The 21,830-nt window shown below is 39.3% G+C and overlaps 1 protein-coding gene across 2 annotated transcripts in view; it reads left to right on the plus strand.

Annotated features, from left to right (window-relative positions):
• cep112 (centrosomal protein 112) overlaps window positions 1-21,830 on the plus strand; it is a 531,702-nt gene that overhangs the window by 210,328 nt on the left and 299,544 nt on the right. For both annotated transcript variants that reach the window (XM_073026401.1, XM_073026402.1), the window contains exons 13-15: window positions 11,175-11,329; window positions 16,192-16,321; window positions 16,872-16,964. In XM_073026401.1, the coding sequence (XP_072882502.1) occupies window positions 11,175-11,329; window positions 16,192-16,321; window positions 16,872-16,964 (378 nt within the window). The remainder of the gene's footprint in view (window positions 1-11,174; window positions 11,330-16,191; window positions 16,322-16,871; window positions 16,965-21,830) is intronic.

Here is a 21,830-nt window from a genome sequence, read left to right on the forward strand (position 1 = left end):
TCGAACTGCTGTGGCGGGGCTTTAGTGTGCCGCTGTACCTTGGCTGTTTGGCACTGCGTGCACGTTCTGGCCCATTCACTGACCTGCTTGCGAAGTCCGAGCCACATGAACTTGCTGGAGACCAGCCGGACGGTTGTCCTGATAGATGGGTGCGCCAAACCGTGTATGGAGTTGAAAACCCGCCGCCTCCAGGCTGCCGGGACGATGAGGCGAGGTTGGCCGGTAGCCACGTCGCACAGGAGGGTCCTATCACCTGGGCCTACGAGAAAATCCTGCAGCTGCAAACCCGAGACTGCGGTCCTGTAGCTGAGCATCTCGTCGTCTGCCTGCTGCGCCTCCGCCAGTGCTGCATAGTCCACCCCCAGGGACAGGGCCTGGACAGCTGGTCTGGAGAGTGCGTCCGCCACGACATTGTCCTTTCCCGAGACATGCTGGATGTCCATCGTGTACTCCGAGATGTAGGACAGATGTCGCTGCTGGCGAGCCGACCAGGGATCGGACACCTTTGTGAAGGCGAGGTCAACGGTTTGTGGTCCATGAACGCGGCAAATGGCCTGCCTTCTAAGTAGTACCTGAAATGCCAGATTGCCAGGTATAGCGCCAACAGTTCCCAGTTGAAAGCACTGTATTTGAGCTCGGGTGGTCGCAGGTGTTTGCTGAAAAACGCCAGGGGTTGCCAGCAACCCTCGATGAGTTGTTCCAGCACCCCACCGACTGCCGTGTTAGATGCGTGCACTGTGAGGGTGGTAGGGACGTCCATTCTGGGGTGCACTAGCATCGCGGCATTTGCCAAGGCTTCTTTCGTTTTAATGAAAGCAGCGGCGGACTCCTCAGAGAGGATTGAGAGAGACAATTATTAAGCATCTTCATATAGTCCTTCGTTTTGTCTTGAAATTCTTTGTGATAGCCATTCACCTTTTTTTACTTTTATACTGAAAACTTTGGTTTTCTTGACATCAAAGGAATTGCTCCAGTGTTGTAGGACGTATTGAACCAACTGATTGACATCTAAGGTCAGCTTTATGATCAATAAATATCATGTATGATATCAACATTATCAAAAGCCAAATTTGGAGATGCAGTGAAGTACACCCAATGTTTTCCTTGGGAAAGGCACTTAGTTTTATTGAAGAGGAGGGCCCATTAAATGCTTTTGCCACAAGTGGCCATTCCTTAGGAGAGAGGAAAAAAACAAGTTTCTGAAGCTGAACTTAGAGCTGTCAGTTCCAGGCAAGTTAGTGATTTGCAGATCTCATGGACTTACTAACAACGTGTTGTATTATTTATGTTAGAAAAGTTGGGAACAAAAGAAAGGAAAACTGAAGTCTGGACTGGCAACATAATTACCTTCATTGTTTCAGAATCCTTTCTTTCTTTTTCATAATTAGTAGATTTAGATTCAGTTTAGTTGACTGTCACAAACAACAGAATGCAATGAGATCCCTTGCTCATGCTAAGTTTAGAGGTGCAAACTGAAGTAATGCAAAAAGAAATGCTAAAGTGGCAATAGGGTTTGTGAGCTTGGCAACACTACCAGGAAAGAGATGATTGGTTGAGAAGTCTGTTAGCAGTGGAGAAGAAGCTATTCATAATTCTGGTTGTCTAGGCATTCAAGCTCCTTATCTTTTCCAAGAAGGTGAAGAGAGAAAAGCTGGTGCTTTGAAAATCATTCAAACACATTTGAAGCAGAAGAAAGCTGTTATTCTTTCCATGAGGCATTTAATGATGACAATGGTTGAAATGTCAATATTTCACCATAATCTCATATGTATATGCAATGAGTGATATTCAATAAAAATGCTGATGCTTGAAATCCAAAACAAATCCAAGACAGTGCTGGAAATATGCAGCACGTCAGCTTGCATTTTTGGAAACAAAGTTAATGTTTTTTGTTAAAGTTTTTTCCCGCAGTTCTGACTAAAGGTATTTGTCTTGAAATGTTAACTCTTTCTCTTTCCACAGATACTGCTTGACCAGCTGAGTATTTCTGGCATTTTCTGGTTTTCTTAAATGTAGTAAGTGTTTGGTATGGTTTTCATGTCATGGTCAAGCTAGTGTCTATTCAGTAATCTTTCTACATCTGTGGGGGCCATTCCCAGTGCTGAGCTGTCGTATCAGCTGTTTCTGTTAATAGATATTTTTATATACCTCTGCATTTATCTTAGTGCTCACAATTGTGGTATCTTTCTTCTCTTATCTGTTGCCCAGTCTCCTGTATATAAAATGTTTGATGATTGCTTTTACCCTGAAACAACACTGAGGTTGAATAACTGTGAGATTACATTTGGATTTGAAAAATATAGTCAAGAGATTGTTTTTTTTAGTTCTGTGTTTTGACAGGTTATTCTCTAATAGAAAATGTTGCATCACATAAAACAGTTCAGAGATGAATAATTCACTTTCTGAAGTGTAAACATTGCAAATAATAATTTCATTGCATTTATTTTGTATGTTTACTATTGCATTTTCTGAACAACTTGCATTTGGGAAGATGGTGCCAGCGCCCAACGCAACTTAACAGTGACATCCAGCAGACAGTTCACAAAACTACTTCTTTTCCTTCTTTTAAATATACTTCTGCTACTAATCTGGGTGCGATTGGAGCCTTTAATTTACATTTTGATGATGTATTTTTGGACTGACTGAGCAATCTGGCACTTTTACTGTCTCCAGGGAAATTTGGCGTGGTTCAGAGTGAGGTTAAGCATAAGAACATAAGAAATAGGAGCAGGAGTAAGCCATCAAGCTCGTTGAGCTTGCTCCACCATTCAGTAAGTTCATAGCTGATCTAGCCATGGACTTGTCTCCACCTACCTGCCTTTTCCCCATAACCCTTAATTCCCCTGCCATGTAAAAATATCCATCCTTGTCTTAACTATATTTACTGAGGTAGCCTGCACTGCTTTATTGGTCAGAGAATTCCACAGATTCACCACTCTCTGGGAAAAACAGTTCCTCCTCATCTCTGTCCTATACCTACTTTCCTGAACCTTGAGGATATGTCCTCTAGTTCTAGTCTCATCTACCAGTGGAAACAATTTTCCTGCCTCTATCTTATCTATCCCTTTCATAATTTTATATGTTTCTATAAGATCTTCTCTCAATCTGAATTCCAGCGAGTACAGTCCCAGGTGACTCAACCTCCCTTCATAGTTTAACCCTCTCATCTCTGGAATCAACCTGGTGAACTTCCTCTGCACCACCTCCAAAGCCAGCATATCCTTCTTCAAATAGGGAGACCAGAACTGCACACAGTACTGCAGGTGCGGTCTCACCAGTACCCTATACGGTTGGCATAACGTCTCTGTTCTTAAATTCAATTCCTCCAGCAATGAAGACTAATATTCCATTGATAGCCTGCAAACCAACCTTTTATGGTTCATGAACAAGCACTCCCAAATTCCTCTGCACAGCAGCTTGCTGCAATTTTTCACCATTCAGATAATAATCTGCTTTCATTTTTCTTTCCAAACTGGATGAACACCTAGACAACACGTACACCTATGTTAGGATGCTGTTCATCGACTATAGCTCAGAATATAATACCATCATTCCCACAATCCTGATTGAAAAGTTGCAGAACCTGGGCCTCTGTACCTCCCTCTGTAATTTGATCCTTTATTTCCTAACTGGAAGACCACAGTCTGTGCATATTGGTGATAACGTATTCTCTTTGCTGACGATCAACACTGGCGCCCCTCAGGGGTGTGTGCTTAGCCCACTGCTCTACTCTTTGTATACACATGACTGTGTAGCTAGGCATAGCTCAAATACCATCTACAAATTTGCTGATGATACAACCATTGTTGGTAGAACCTCAAGTGGTGATGAGAGGACATACAGGAGTGAGATATGCCAACTAGTGGAAAGGTACCACAGCAACAACTGGCACTCAACGTCAGTAAGACAAAAGAGCTGATTGTGGACTTCAGGAAGGGTAAGATGATGGAACACGTACCAATCCTCATAGAGGGATCAGAAGAGAGAGTGAGTAGCTTCAAGTTCCTGGGTGTCAAGATCTCTGAGGATCTAACCTGGTCCCAACATATTGATGTAGTCATAAAGAAGGCAAGACAGCAGCTATACTTCATTAGGAGTTTGAAGCGATTTGGCATGTCAACAAATACACTCAAAAACTACTATAGTTGTACTGTGGAGAGTATTCTGACAGGCTGCATTACTGTCTAGTATGGAGGGGCTACTGCACAGGACTGAAAGAAGCTGCAGAGGGTTGTACATCTAGTCAGCATCATCTTGGGCACTAGCCTGCAAAGTACCCAGGACATCTTCAGGGAGCGGTGTCTCAGAAAGGCAGCGTCCATTATTAAGGACCTCCAGCACCCAGGGCATGCCCTTTTCTCACTATTACCATAGGTAGGAGATACAGCAACCTGAAGGCACTCACTCACCGATTCAGGAACTGCTTCTTCCCCTCTGCCATCCGATTCCTAAATAGACTTTGAAGCTTTCGATACTACCTCACTTTTTTAATATTTCTGTTTTTGCACATTTTTTAATAATCTATTCAATATACTTAATTGATTTACTTGTTTATTTATTATTATGTTTTGTTTCATTTATTATTATTATTATTATTTTTCTCCCACTGATAGATTACGTATTGCATTGATCTGCTGCTGCTAAGTTAACAAATTTCATGTCACCTGCCGGTGATAATAAACCTGATTCTGATTCTGATTCTGATTTAGCAACATTGTATTCCTTCTGCCGGGCCCTTGCCCACTCACTTAACCTATCTATATCTCTCTCCAGAATCTCCGTGTCTTCTGCACAATTTGCTTTTCCACTGAATTTAATCTCATCCACAAACTTAGATACACTACACTCGGTCCCCTCTTCCAGGTCAGTAATGTATGTTGTAAACACGAGGAAATCTGCAGATGCTGGAAATTCAAGCAACACACACAAAATGCTGGTGGAACACAGCAGGCCAGGGAGCATCTATAGGAAGAAGCACAGTCGACGTTTCGGGCCGAGACCCTTCGTCAGGACTCATATCGTGTATATTGTGTAGAGTTGCAGGCCCAGCACCAACCCCTGGGGCACACCGCTCACCACTGATATCCCAACTCTCTGCTTTTTATTAGTTAACCAATCCTCTATCTATTTTAATATTATTACCCCCAACTCTTTTATGTGGCCCGTTATCAAACGCCTTTTGAAAATCCAAGTAAATAATGTCCATCTGTTCCCCCTCTCCACTGCACTCATTATATCCTCAAAGAATTCCAGTCAGTTTGTCAGACAGGACCTGCCTTTGCTGAATCCATGCTATGTCTGCCCGAGGGATCCATTTCTTTCCAGATGCCTTGCTATTTCTTCTTTAATGAAAGCTTCAAGCATTTTCCGAGCTATAGATGTTAAACTAACTGGCCTATAGTTACCTGCCTTTTGCCTACATCCTTATTTGAACAGTGGCAAGATATTCACCGTCTTCCAGTCCTCCGGGACCTGCCCAGAGTCCAGAGAATTTTGGTAAATTATCAACAAAGCTTCTACTATAACTTATGCTATTTCTTTCAGTACCCCAGGATGCATTCCATTCGGACCAGGGGATTTATCTACCTTCAGACCCACAAGTTTGCTCAACACTACTTCTTTAGTGATAGCTATTGTATTGAGGTCCTCACTTCCCATCGCATCCATAACATCTCTCTTTGGCATGTTAGACATTTCGTCCACCCTGAAGACTGAAACAACATGGTCATTCAAAGCCTCTACCATTTCCTCATTACCCAATATCAATTACCCCTTCTTGTCCTCCAAGGGACCTACATTCACTTTAACCACCATTTTCTACTTTATATAATCATAAAAGCTGTTACTATCTGTTTTTATATTTTGTGTTAGTTTATTTTCATAATCTATCTTTTCTTTCTTTATTGTTTGCTTAGTGGTTCTTTGTTGCCTTTTAAAGTTTTCCCAATCTTCCAGTTTCCCACTGCTCTTGGTGGCTTTGTACACACAAGCTTTTTGTTTGATGCCTTCTTTTATTTCCAAGGCTGGTTCTCCCTACTCATACTGTCCCTGCTTTTAACTGGAATATACTTTTGTTGAGCACCATGAAAAATCTCTTTGAAAGTCTTCCACTGTTCTTCAATCGTCCCACCATATAGCCTGTGTTCCCAGTCTACACTAGCCAAATCCTACTTCACCCCATTGTAGTTTCCATTGTTTAAGCATAAATACGGTGGTTTTTGATTGAACTATTGCACCCTTCATTTGTATGAGAAACTCAATCATGCTGTGATCACTCTTAGCAAAAGAGGATTCCTAACTACAAGATCTCTAAATTTAGATGTCTCATTGCACAAGACCAGATCTAAGATTTCAAGTTCCTTTGTAGGTTCAGTGACATGCTGTTCAAGAAAGCCATCACGGATGCATTCTATGAAATCCTCCTCAAGACTGCCTTGACCATCTTGATTCACCCAATCTATGTGCAAGTGAAAGTCCCCCATGGTAGCTGCTGTTCCATTCTTACGTGCCCCAGATATTTATCTGTTCATTACCTATGCCACTGTAATGTTAGTATTCAGTGGCCAATAGACAACCCACCAGTGATTTTTTTCCCTTTACTATTCTTAATCTCTACGCAGATGGATTCAACATTCTGCTCCTTAGATCTTCTGTCATCTCTCACTATCACCCTGATATCATCCTTAATTAAGATCTCTACTCCACCTCCCTTATCTTCCTGCCCATCTTTCTGATTTACTTGATATCCTTTGAAATTTAGTTCCCAATCCTCTCCACCCTGCAACCATGTTTCTGTAATGGCCACTAAATCATACTCCTTTTTAGTGATTTGTACCACAAGTTCACTATCCTTATTTTGAATACTATGGGCATTCAGATAAAGTGCCCTTACACTCATTGTGTTTTTAAAATCTTGTAATTTTTTTCTATTTTGCACTTGACTGTTCTTTACTCCACTCTTACTTTTCTCTTTTTTCTCTTTTGCTTTTTCTTTATCTTTATCCACACTTTTCTCTTTTACTTTATCCATACTACTCCTATCTGTTGAACCCACCTCACTACTATTTAGCTTAAAGCCCTATCCACAGCCCTAGTTATGTGATTCGCTAGGATCCAGGTCCCATCATGGTTCAGGTGGAGCCCGTCCCAATGGTACAGCTCCCTCCTTCCCCAATACTGGTGTCAATTTCCCAAGAAATCAACCCCATTTCTCCCACACCAATCCTTGAGCCTTGCATTTAACTCTCTAATCTTCTTGACCCTATGCCAATTTGCATGTGGCTCAGGTAGTAATCCAGAAATTAACACTTTTTTGGTTCTGCTTTTTAATTTAGTCCCTAGCTGCTCAAATTCCCTCAGCAGAACTTCTTTCCACATTCTGCCTATGTCATTGGTACTCACATAGACCACAACAACTGGATCTTTCTCCTCCCACTGCACATTCTTCTGCAGGTTAGATAAGAAGTCCTGAACCCGGGCATCAGGCAGGCAACACAGCTTTCAGGATGCTCTATCCCTGCAACAGAGAACTTTGTCTACTCCCCTGCTTATACTATCCCCAATTACCACTACATTTCTCTTCTTTCCCCCACCTTGAATGGCTTCCTGAACTATGGTGCCACATTTAGGTTACTCATCCTTCCTACAGCCCCGACTCTCATCCATACCAGAAGTAAGAATCTCAGATCTGTTGGACAAGCACAAGAGCTGAGGCTTCTCCAGCACCGTGTCTTGGATCCCACTACCGGCCTCACTAGCAGTCACATCCTTTTGTCCCTGATCACAGAGAATGGCAGAGTGTGAACCCATGATTGGCTCCAGTTCTCAACCAACTTGCTGATTAAAACTTTAAGCAAGATTGAAATCAACAAGGATGAGAGTGTAAGGCAAGCGTGTGTTTAGCGCCATCTGCCCACATTTGACCAGTCTCCCTCTCCTTCTCGCTCACTGCTACCAGAGGAAGGTGCAGGAGTCTTGGATCTTGGGCAACATTTGATCAGCATGGTTTGTTGATTGGGCTTATTTTTAAAGAACTCTGCCGTTCACATTATGATGTGTTTCTGGTTACTCCTTTTGTTTTACTATTTTGCATGATTTTGATCAGAGCAGACTGGCTCAGCGACCTGCAGTCAACAAATGTCACAACACTGAACTGAACTAAACTGAATATTCCTAGACTGTTTCAAGGAATCGGTGGTTTAATATTCTGTGTATTTTTTGCTTGTTTTTTGCTGTTTGCGTGAGTTGTTTATATTTGGTGTTTACTGTCAATGAGTTCCATGGCATTTCTTTGTTATATGGCTGTTTGTGGAAAGATGAATCTCAGAAATGGATACTGCATACATACTTTGATAATAAGTGTACTTTGTAGAGCAATGGCAATAGATGTCACAACCAAAATAAATGCTTGAACTAAATTGGATTCAAAAATGTCTGTTTGAGGATGAGTTGGAAGAGTTTTAGCTGTTTACAATGTCAATCTCCTTCCCACTCTCTCAGGCCTGGGCAGAATGTATCTTAACATTTCATGTGAAGCCAAGATAATACAAGTTCAAATTATATCCATCATTAGTCCACCTTGCTCTATTTTCTGTATATTACATCTCTCCCTTTTCCCATCTGAAATTGAAACCTCTATCATAACTTGACTGGACAATTTCACACATTTTCACCTGACCCAATCTTTATTATTTGGAGGCCATCCAGAGATCTGCTGTCTCGATCTTATCCTAGCCATATAGAGTGCCATTTGTCCATTATCTACTGTCACTGACAACTATTAGCTCCCAAGCCAGCAGAGCCAAATAAAAGATTCTAATCCTTGTGTTTAAATCAACCTTCTCATCCTCCCTAGTTCCACCATTTATCATCACTATGCCTATACCCTAGAGAATTCTGATTTTCAGCTAGTATAGGTTGGGGATGAATTCAGCTAGTATAGACTAAATAACCAGTCTGCACAGAACCGTATGACATCTTTGATGATCTTGCCAAGTAGGCTTAGTGTCATCAGACTGAAAGATGCTACCACTGATGCTTCAGCAATTCACTCAACATCACATGAAATCAAAACTTCCTGGTCTTCACAACAATATTGTCAAATGAAAGTTGTTACTAGGCAATAAAAACAGTGAAAACACAAATTGTGGCAAGAGAAGCAGTTAATGCTGCAGGCCAGTGACCTCTTCTGAGGGAAGTTTTTGCAAAGAGATTGCAAGCTGTTAAGTTCTATAATGCGGAATGAGTCTCTTGGATAATAATCCATGTACTGATCTTAGCGCATCAGGCAAGAAGAAAAACATCTGAACTTCAATACATAAGGACGCTGTGGAAGAAAAGGTTTCATTATACCTAATACCACCCATGTGATTGTGGTCAGTTGGATAATGAGGAAAGATTTAAATTTATGGGGATATTTATGGGGATATTCCACTCATTGGAGTGGAAATCTGTTCTCTGTACTGAAGATAATGAAATGGAATCACTAAATCATAGTTATATGCACATGCTTGATCTGCGAATACATTTTGCATACATATATATGAAAGGGTGAATTTCCATTCATAAATGTTATAAAGACCAACAGAATATTGTAGAGAAAATATCCGTGTAAGTGTGCTCTGCGCAAATTATATTTTTTTAAAAAAGAAGCAAGTGCCGCTATATAACCCAGGCATGATTGAAAAGCACAGACTAAAGTTTCATATTTTGAGCTTGGCAGAGTATATCTACAGGTTAATCACCTTTAGAATTTTGAACTGGCATAACCCCTCATTTTTGCCAAGTAAATATTATTAAATTGCTTTGGAAATTACCAATTTATAAATGTACCTTTCAGATTACTGTAGTGAAAGGTGAAGCCACTGAGGGATTACATGATTGCTGCTGCTTCATTTCATGTGCTGGATGATTGTTGAACATTCTGAATAGACTGGAAAGTGGATTCAAACCACTTCCTAGAGAACTCCTACATAATCTGAAACTGAATAATCTTCCTTTATATGTGTCAAACAACAATACCCATCTGATGGTTCCAGCAGAAGAAATTATTTATAAAACCTGAGTATTGTATGTTTGAAACAGATTTTTTATGCTGCAACGATAGCGTAGTGGTTAGTGTGATGCTGTTGTAGGGGCATCAGAGTTTGGAGTTCACTTCCAGCCTAATCTGTAAGGAGTTTGTGTGTTCCCCCTGCGCATGTGGGTTTAATCTGGGTACTCTGGTTTCCTCCCACATTTCATGGACATACCGGTTAGTAGGTTATGTGGTCATTGTAAATTGTCCTATGATTAGGCTAGGGTTAAATATGTGGGTTGCTGGGCAACTGGGTACATTGAGCTGGAAGGGCCTGTTTTGTGCTGTAACTAAATAAACACAAAAAAATGTGTTTTATATTACTTTTATGTATTTCAAATCAATTTCTATCAGGTTTTCTATATCTTTGCTTAAAAATAATTATTCCTAATTTGTGACTTGGTGCGTAGTCCAAATATGTAGTTCCTGTTCTGAGTTTTTGTCATTGATGTGCAGAAGGCTGTTCTGTTTGCACTCAAACAATTTGATAGCATTTGCAGTTGGAAATTTAGAATCAGTATGTTTTGTGATTGATCTGTAAAGAGGGAAAATTTATTGAAGCTCGGAGTTCCCCATCCCAGCATAAAACCTCTGGTTCTTTTATTTAAATAGGTTGCAATGTAAATACTTTCTTCACATGCAGCATTGCCTCAATTGTTACACCTGTATGCCAATCTGCAAATAATATTTTAAAAAAAGCATTGAAGAAAGTTCAGGCTGGAATATATCTGGAAGCCTCTCAAGTGTGAACAAGACAAAAATGGTGATATCTTCAAGTAGATGTAACATTTCTGGTAGTACCAATGAATTAGACATCATGGTATATCAATTTTCAGTTAGACACCAAATAAACATGAGTTGAACTATCACTACAGGAATCTGAACAGCAATGAATATTGTGACTTGTTGACTTCTTAAGTCTATTGAAGGTATATCATGTATTTATTAAACCATATGCTTATTGATTGGGAATGTCAGAAGATGCAGGGTATACCATGTAATCAATTAATTTTTAGACAGTCTTTGAATTTAAATTGTATGTTTCCATGGGAGGAGAGCAAAATCTGAGTAAGATTCATCCATTTCTTTGCACATGCAGAACCGTATTGTGAAAGAGCTGGAGACTCGTGTGCAACAGTTGACTGTGGAGGCTGAGAATAGCACCTTAGTGCGACAGAAACTGATTCAAGAAAAAGGAGAATTGGAGCAACGTTGTCAAGCAACTTGCCTCGAGTTGCAGGAGATAAAATTAAGGTACATAGTGTGCAGAAAATACAGGCTGAGTACCCCTTATCCAAAATTGCAGAATCTGAAAACCGCTGAAATCCAAACTTTTTTTGAGCACTGACATGACGTCACTAATGTACAATTCCACAAGACGCCGGGAAGGTTCCCAGGTGCAGCACAGATAGTTCTGAGAAGTGACTTCATATATGAAATGAAAAAAAGTTAATGTAAGATAGAAAAACACTGCATAAAGCAGAATTGAAGATCTCAATCTTGTATCATCATCTTCAGAGTGAACATATGCTACTTAACTGTATGCTGATCATGAAACAAGCAAAGATCTATCACGATGAACTGAAAATTGATGGTAATTGTGAATATTCAGTAGGCTGGTTGCAGAAATTTAAGAAAAGGAACAGCATTAAATTTTAAAGCGCCTACTGATCATGAAAATTAGCACCAGAACAAGTCTACGATGCTGATTGTTTTTATACCTTACATAAAGGCATTAAATTTTTAGAGCATTGCTGATGAAAATCTAGCATCAGAACAAGTCTACAATACTGATTGTCTTTATACTTCCCATAAAAACTGGGAAAAAAAGGAAAATACAATTACCGTGTACTATAACCTTTTAATCAAAACATGGCAACATAGGTGGAGACTGAAAGCCTGCTGTTGTTTGTTCTTGTTCAATAACTAATTCAGGTATTCTCCCAATGGCTGTTGTACTGCTTTTGTTACCCTGTACACATGATATTTTCATTATTTTAATGGTATGTAATAACTTTTACTGTAAGTACGTATGTGTGATGAACAAGGGTAAGACAAAAGATTGCTTACCGGTAGCACATAAATTCAAGGTTGGAAATGATGGTGATCCCAAGCTATCTCATTATATATTACAAAATTTGAAAAAATCCAAAATCCCTAATACTTTTGGCCCCAAGCATTTTGAATAAGGGGTACTCAACCTGTAGGGTGAAATGCATTCTCGATCTCTCCCTGCAGCACAAAGACCAATCTAAAGAAAAAGTACATAGGCTAGAAAACAGGATTAAGTGGATAAGGTACCGACATTCCAATAAAACTATCCAAAAATGAACTTATTTTAAAAGAACATTTTGAATAGATTTGCAGGTTGAATAGGGCAGACAATCATAGTTGATATTATTCAGTCTTATCTGCCTGGATATTAACGGAAGATGGTAGCTCTTTTTGAATACGAGTTTCTGCAGATGCTGGAAATCTAGAATAATACACATGAAGTGCCGAAGGAACTCAGAAGGTCATGCAACATCTACGAAGGACTAATGAAGAGAGATCTTGGCCCAAAACGTCGACTGTTTATTCCCCTTCATAGATGCTGCCTGATCTGCTGCATTTCTTCAGGATGTTGTGTCTTTTAGAACAGGTGAATTGAAATGGGTTAACTGTATTTAATAAGTGTTTGAACCTCAATGTTCTAATGCATGCCTCAGTTAAAAATGTGTAATCTCTACGTCCAAGAATATATGATACCACATGCAGGAGAAGAAACATATGAAGGTTTACAGCTGTATTACTGTATGGGTTTTTAATAGGAATGGCATTTGGAGATTTAATGCGCTGTGTCACTTCTGCATGCACTATCTGTTTAAAAGAAAGGCAAACACAACTCCATAAAAGGGAATAATATCTAAAAGTTCTTAACCAGACTCACCAGGATTGATAATGTGCACGTGAGAACCTTATCAGCTGAGTACATGTTCCCTCGTTAAATCACAGAAAACTGAGGCCTGTTCTGCTCCAGCTGCTTTGCAACCAGTTAGAAACTAGACAATGAAGTTCCATGGGTAAGGTACTTTAAATTAATTCCCACTGAGTTCGACTCCAGTCTTGAATGAAAATTACCATGTCTCTATGCAACTGTGCCAACTCACCTTTGGTCTACACACACAAAATGCTGGAGGAACTGTGCAAATACAAAAAGAAAGAAATACTGAGAACGTGTTGCTCAAGATGTCTAACATATGCAGGATCTCATATTTAGTCTTTTGTGTATGCAAGTATTCAGTCTAAGTCAGTGTGTGTGTGCTTTTAAAGCATGAAACTGACTGGAAATGTCATGGCCATGGGAAGTATTTAAGTGGTTATGGGGCAGAGGTCTGGGTCAGAGCTTTAGCTTCAGCTTCATTCTGTCTGTTTAGAGAAATGGTACTTAACAACATTCTTTGCACTAATTTAACGCAAGCAATATTTTCCCCATTATTTAATACCCATCACATTGTTCCATTTAAGTTTGAAAGTTTATGGTTCCAGCTTCATGTTGATGGAATAGCCGATTGTATAATCTCCACCATCTTCACTGAGCAGCAATTACTAGAAAAGTGCAGGAACAGTCTCAAATACAATATATGGCTTTATCCAATCTAACAAACATCATTAACTCTGCCAAATGGGAACGATAGTGGAGAATTCTACTTGCATTTTTCTTCCCTCAGAAATTCCTCTTCATTCTATGCCTGCTGCAGAGTGACAGGCATGCCATAATTCTATCAAATATATCAATAAATGCTAGCTCAGACTGGTGTCAAGCTTTGATCAAGTTGTTCAAGCTTTGATCTTCCTTGTTTTAGTTTTATACCTTACCTCCAACTGGAACCGACAAATCTACAGGGTGAATGTGCAAGCTCCACGACATCCACTACAGAACCAACTTCTGCCATTGAGATACAGTCTGCATGCAATGCTTCCTCATGTTCAGTCTTGGACACTAACTCAAAAGCTATTTGAGTTTAAAAACTTCAAGCACCCAATTTGATAAGCTTTACATTAAACCTCCATAATATTAAGTTATTTTACCTGCTGTGGCCCAAGTCCATGATGGGGCCGTGTAAAAAGTGCAGATCACTTTAACATTTCTGGAATTACTTCGTAACTAAAGCAGCGCAGTAGTGTAGCATAATTGCCTTACAGTGCTAGCAATCACCGATTACGCTTCAATTCCTGCTGCTGTTTGTATCTTCTCCCTGAAGCCATGTGAGTTTTATCTGAGTGCTCCAGTTTCCTCCCACATTCCAAAGACCATAGGAACAGATAGAGTCAAGGTTAGTAAGGTGTGGCCATGCTATGATGGGGTCAGAAATGTGGCAACATTTGGGGGTTGCCTTCAGCACAATCTTCACTGATTTGATTTGATAGACATGATGCTTTTCACTGTCCGTTATCTGACTGCTGGGAAATCTATGCAGCAACAGTCAATTTTAAATTAAGTTTCCAGTTCCACTGTGGAAGTCTGTTAAATGTTAAATAGATGCCCATCTATCCTCACCAGGCACTGAAGTACCTGAGCATCTATCAATGTAAAAAAGAAAATGTACACATTTGTCAGTATTTTGCTCTTTAACTTCCTGGTAGCAATTTGAGTTAATATCTCTGCACTGAATCTGTTAATTCTGTTGTTAGAATGGTCCCCAAATGCCAATATTGTCAATTCTGACAAATAATATTTCTCCTTTGCTTTTCTTTATTTCACAGATATTAAGTTAAAATATTGCTGCTTGGCTAATTTCAAGCTTTTGTTGACCATTTCAAGAGCAAGTTTAAAGAAACTAAAGTTGTTTAAAGTCAATGCATGAATCATTTAAAAGCTAAAGCTTGGAATGTTGATTTAGTTATTACAAAAAGGGAACCTGATAACGACTGCACAATTAAATTGGCACTCAGTGAGCTTAATAACATGAGAAACACAGTTTTAATTTATCCTTTAACATTCTTTTGAAAGATGGCTGCATTTTTCATTCTGGTGCAAAAATGTGATTGGATTCCTCAAACACAGAAATAATGCGGCTCGATATGGATTTGCACATTCAGTCTTTGATCACTTATGATTTTGATTTGCTTTAAAACTGTTTAAATATTTGCTAGAGGCTAGTTATAATGTGCTTCAAAATTAGCATTTGGCAAATAACATGTTTAGTTTTGAATATTTTGCATGAATAAGTGACCAGGCTGTTATAAAGTGGATTTTTAAAGAAATTCTGAAGGAAAAATGAAAAATAATGAAAACTGACTTTAAAATAATGTTAATAAAAGCTGAATATTTAGTTTCACTCTTGGCTTGTGAAATATAGCATCATTTACCTATCACTAAACTATTGCAGATTAAAATCTTGTAATCTGGAAACAGTGACAACATTTCTATTAAGTGATTACATTTTTAATAGACTTAATTTTAATGCCATTTGAAATTTATGTACTACTGAGATTGTTGTATATAAGAATATCTGGATAAAAATCTGATCATATTATGCTAGCTGAAATCTAATCTCTTTCAATAAGGGTGTCATTATTTGTGATCCCTTCTTGTATTCATTTGATGCGTATATGCCATTATATGCTTTAACACTCTGTAATATAAATATAATTTAAGATGCTAATGATTTGCATGATAGTTTATTGTTTCATTTATGGAATCTATAGTAATAACATCTTAATAGTCCAGGTGTTATCCTTAGGGTTTGGTAAACATTCACTGCATTACTAAATGTGCTTTGCCACAGTTTATTTTGTCATCTGGCTCTTCAGAGGCAAAGCAAGTTTTTAAATAGCTTACTGCTTTGAATAAACATATAATTCAAAGTCATTTTTTAGATGGCTGTTTTTCAAAGTAGTAAAATATCCAGAATTATGGCACAGAATCTGATATAATCTTTCAGTTAATGTGGTTTAGAAAGGAAGGTCTTGCTGGTTATTAACAGCTATTGGCAATCAAATATTATTTCATAATGTTCCAGAGAGAAATGTTTAAAACCTGACATTAATTAAGTATAAACTTGCTGTCAAAATGGGCCCTGAAGAAAGCTGAAATTGTTATAATAAAATAAAAATGCTTCTTTTCCTTGTAGATTCAACTCTCTTCAGAAAGAAAAGCAGCAAATGTTGGAGGATCATGAGAAAACCGGAAGGCAAATGCAAATTAAACATGACTCAGAGTTGAGTAATACAAAGCAGGAGCATGCACTCTCAGCAGCCAAGGTATATGAAGGCTACCCACCTGACCATCATATTTATATATCAGCCCTTGTCTCTGGGAGGTGATGTCCATTCCTCTTTCCCCAACCATCTACAAGCAATTTGCTAATTTTCTTTTTTGTGCTACAAGCAAAGAATGAAATCCTTCTTGGTGCACAAAGTGCCAAGCTCAATCTACATTGATGATGCCTTGGGCCTCATCTGCTATAAATGATCAGTCCTCAAATGAAATATTCCATAGACTCTCTGCATTTTCTCAGTCCAATTTGTTCTTCAGACACCAAGCGATTTTTAGGCTACCGATTTTAATGTTTAAAAATCTATGACTTCACTTGAGCATTGCAATTGTACCACTGGAATATTTTGTTTGCCTCCATTTGCTAAGATTCTTACAGTTGCTTCACAACACCTTAATTATCCTTTAGAGTAAAGTCTTTATTTATTCATGTTTATTGCATTCAGTTTTGCTGTATTTGGAGTTTTAGAATTATGCAGCTGTAAATTTTGAATATTGATCTCACTGTTAATTTTCATTTCTCCCCTCATCAAACAGGCAGCTGCTGTTATCGAAGAGCTGGAGCAGAACATCTGCCAACTGAAGAAAGAGCTGCAGGAAAATGAGCATCAGAAACAGCAGCAGTTAAGGGTGGGTTTGCAGAAGGCTAGATGAAGATCACACACAAACGGATAAATGTTTCATTATGGTCTGGTGAATTCATGTACATGATATTAACATCTGATGAAGATCTCAGGGTCATAAAAATAGGCTCTTTCATCTATGCCAACCAAGATGACTTCCAGAGCTAATCTCATTTGCTTGTATCCCCCGTGCTCTGATTCACGTACCTATCCCAATGTTTAAAATGTTGTAATTGTAACAACAAACTATTTGATGGAGGAATTCAATGGGTTGAGCAATATTTAAGCAAGGAGAGAACATGTCAATGTTTCTATCAGGACTGAGACTAGAGAGGGGAGATTGCCAGTATAAAGAGGAGAAGAGCAGTAGTGGGGCAGGAGCCTGAAGAGGGATAAAGCCAGATTCAATTAGGTAGAGGAGAAGCTGGGGTGGAGATGGGAGACATTGGCAGGTAGGTAATAGATAGAGACTGACAAACAATGTGAAGGCAGATGGAGTGAGATGTAGGGAGGGTAGGGTGAAAGTGAAGACAACTCATGGAAGGTGGTGAGCAGGAACACAAAGGCTACCAGTGCTGGAATCTGGTAAGTAAGGAAGGAATAATGGGAATCATAAAGTTCAAAGTAAATTTATTACCAAAATATGTATTTATCACCATATACAGCTCTGAAATTCATTTTCTTGTGGGCATACTCAGAAAATCCAAGAAATATAACCAGTACCAACCATTTTCATGCCCCTCCCTGTACCCCCGTTTAAAAAATGGCCACTACCCCGTTTTAAAAAAATCTGCCTCTTGGGTTCCTTTAATCTTCCCCTCTGACTTTAAACCTATGCCCTTTGGTTTTATTCTCATACCTAGTAAAAATAAAAGGTCGTGTCAATACATTATCTATGTCTCTCATGATTTTATAAACCTCAAAAGTGCAATCCCTCAATCTCCTTCATTCTGGGGGAAACAGTCCCAAACTATCCAGTCTCCTTGTAACTTAAGCCCTCCAGTCCTGGCAATATCATGAATCTTTTTTACACCCTCTCTAGCTTAATTGTAACCTTCGTATTGTATTGTACCTTAACCACACACAATATTTCAGGTGTGGTCTCACCATCATCTTGTAGGTCTGCAACAAGATGTCCTAACTCTTGTGCTCAATGCCTGACCAATGAAAGAAAATGTTCCATACACCCTGACCACCACCTTGACTGCTGTGAAGCCGTATGTCTCTCTGTTTCGCTGTGCTCCTCAGACCCTGTTATTTACTGTGAATGTCTCGTCCTGGTTTAACTTCCTGAAATACAGCACTTCAGTTAATTTGTATTCTTGCCCCATTTTCCCAGTTGATCTAGATCCCATTGTAGCCTTGGGCAGCCTTCTCTATCCACATTGCTAATTTTGGTGTCATCAGCAAATAAAAACTACATTCTCATCTAGGTCAATATAGATGACAAACACCAGTGGATGCAGTACCAAACCTGTTTGTACACCACTGGTCACAGGCCTCCAGTCTGAAAATCAGTTTCCACTGCTACTTTCTGTCTCCTTTTTCCAGTTATGTAACTTACACTGGATCCTTTGTGGTCTAACCATCTGAACCTTGTCAGAACTTTGCTAGAGTCCACATAGATAATGTCTACCACCATACCCTGTTCAGACCTCTTGGTCACCTCTTCATGAAATTCAATCAAATTTGCACAGTATGATTTGCCAGGTACAAAGCTATGTTGCCTAACCCTAATTATTCTTTGCCTTTCCACATGCAGATTGATTCTGTCTCTCAGAATCCCTTCCAATGATTTTTGATTTTCGATCACTAATGTTATGATCCGCAGCCTGTATTTCCTTGGTTTGATCTTACCAGGGCCCCTGCAATTTTTCCTTTGCTTCTCACAACATTGTAGGATACGCTTGATCAAGTCCTGGGGATTTATCTATCTTTATGCACCTCGGCACCACCAACAATTCTTCTTTCAGAATACTGATTTTTTTCAATCACTTTTCTCTTCACTGAATTCTTTAGCTTCCATGATCTTCACAGTAAATGCAGATGAAAAGTATTCATTTAAGACTGCCTATCTCCCGAAGCTCTACACATAAACAGGGACTGGTTCTCTCCCTGGTTACCTTTTTACTCTTAGAAAATATCATAGTATTTTTCTTTTCTTATCTGACAGGAGTATACTTATGTCCATTCTTGCCCTCCTAATTTCCTCCTTAATTGTACTGCTATATTCCTTATACTCCTTATTAGATTTGGTTGATCCTAACTCCCTATATCTGACATACGTCCTTACACATTCGGAGAAGAAGGGTGCTTATGTGAGAATGCTGTTTTTGGACTACAGTTCAGCATTTAACAGTATAATTCGCTCCAGGCTCGACAAGAAGCTCAGAGACCTCAGGCTTCACCCTGCCTTGTGTAGCTGGATCCTGGACTTCCTGTCAGATTGCTGGCAGTGGTAAGAGTGGACTCCCTCACCTCTGTCCCTCTGACCCTCAACACAGGTGCCCCTCAGGGTTGGGTACTAAGTCCCTTCCTTTTCTCTCTGTATACCCATGACTGTGTCGCCACCCACAGCTCCAATCTGATAATTAAATTTGCTGATGACACTGCACTGATTGGCCTGATCTCAAATAATAATGAGGCAGCCAACAGAGAAGAATTCATCACCCTGACACAATGGTGTCAAGAAAACAATCTCTCCCTCAATATTGCAAAAACTAAGAAGCTGGTTGTGGACTACAGGAGGAATGGAGACAGGCTAACCCCTATTGACATCAATGGATCTGGGGTTGAGAGGGTGAACAGCTTTAAGTTCCTTGGCATACACATCACTGAGGATCTCACGTGGTCTGTACATATTGGCTGTGTGGTGAAAAAGGCACAGCAACACTTCTGACACCTCAGGCAGTTGAAGAAGTTTGGTATGGGTCCCCAAATCCTAAGAACTTCCTGCAGGGCCACAATTGAAAGCTTCTTGACTGGCTGCATCATTGCCTGGTATGAGAACTGTACTACCCTCAATCACAGGATTCTACAGAGACTGCTGCGGACAGCCCAGCACATGCGTTGATATGAACTTCCCACTATTCAGGATATTTACATGTGTGAAAAGGGCCTGAAGGATCATTAGGGACCCGAGTCACCCTAACCACAAACTCTTCCAACTGCTAGCATCTGGGAAACAGTACCACAGCATAAAGGCCAGGACCAACCGACTCAGGGGCAGGTTCTTCCACCAGGCCATCAGACTGATTAATTCATGCTGATACAATTGTATTTCTTTGTTATATTGACTGTCCTGTTGTACATACTATTTGTTATAAATTACTATAAATTGCACATTGCATGTTTAGACGGAGACAAAACATAAAGATTTTTACTCCTCATGTATACGAAGGATGTAAGTAATAAAGTCAATTCAATTCAATATGCATCCTTTTTCCTGACTGATCAGAGACTCAATATCCCTTGTCATTGAAGCTGACCCTTGGCCTTTACCCTAACAGCAACATATTGGTCCTGAACTCTGGCAGTCTCATTTTAAATGCCACCCACTTGCCTGACATCCATTTACCTGCCAATTTCTGAATCCAGGAAAAATATCTACTGAAATTAATTGTTTTTGTTTCGTTAGTTCCTCTGCTAGTTTCATTGGATGTGATGTCATGGGGTATATTTTGGAGAGAAAATACAAAAATCTAAGGTGCAAAGGAATTTGGGCATCCCTGTGCAGGATACCCTAAAGGTTAATTTGCAGGTTGAGTCTGTAGTGAGGAAGGCAAATGCAATGTTAGCATTCATTTCAAGAGGACTGGAATATAAAAACAAGGATTTAATGTTGTGACTTTATAAAACTCTGGTGAGGCCTCACCTGGAGTATTGTGAGCAGTTTTGGATCCCTTATCTTAGAAAGGATGTGCTGAAACTAGAGAGGGTTCAAAGGAGGTTCACAAAAAGAATTCCACAATTGAATGGCTTGTTATATGAAGGGCATTTGATGGCTCTGGGCCTGCATTCTCTCTGGAATTCAGAAGAATGATGGGTGACCTAAGTGAAGCCTATTGAATGGTGAAAGGTCTTGATAGAGTGGATGTGGAGAGGATGTTTCCTATGGAGGGAGAGTCTTAAGACCAGAGGATACAGCATCAGAATAGAGGGGCTGTCCTTTTAGAACGGAGATAAGGAGGAATTTCTTTAGCTGGAGAGTGGTAAATCAGTGGAATTCTTTGCCATAAGCAGCTGTGGAGGCCAAATCTTTATATATATTTAAGGCAGAGGTTAATAGGAAGCAAACCAGATCAGCCTTGATGAAGTGGCAGAGCAGACTCTGTGGGTCAAATAGTCTAATTCTGCTCCTATATCTTAGGGTCTTACAAGTCAAACACTGCGTGGAAAATATATTTGAACCCTAAGTTCTACTTCAATTAACTTGTTGAATAACCCTTTAGAGGAAGCCCTGTAAGTTGTGTATATTTCATCCACATTTATGCAAAGAAGTAATTTTGGCGTGATATTGGTTGTAAAACTGAAAATACACTTCAGCTAAGGCTAAGCTTTTCATCTTAGAAAACAAATTAAATAGAGTGAGCTTTGAGCATGATGCTGGAAATCCAAATTTGAATTTACATAATGTATTTTTTTCATAAATCCAAAACAATCCAAGGGTGAATAGATTAAGCGTATAATAAGCATTCTATGAAAATACTGAATTCTAATTGAAAATACAAAAAAACTGCTGATTTGTTAAATCTCTGTTTTATATATTTGCTTTTGTTGATTTTAATATTGTAATACTTGTAATATTTTGCTTTTGTATGTACTTGTGTTCAAGTTTATATATTAATTTATTTGTTCAGATGCTAGCTTACTT

Source organism: Hemitrygon akajei, chromosome 22, assembly GCF_048418815.1.
Source record: "Hemitrygon akajei chromosome 22, sHemAka1.3, whole genome shotgun sequence".
NCBI lineage: Eukaryota > Metazoa > Chordata > Chondrichthyes > Myliobatiformes > Dasyatidae > Hemitrygon > Hemitrygon akajei.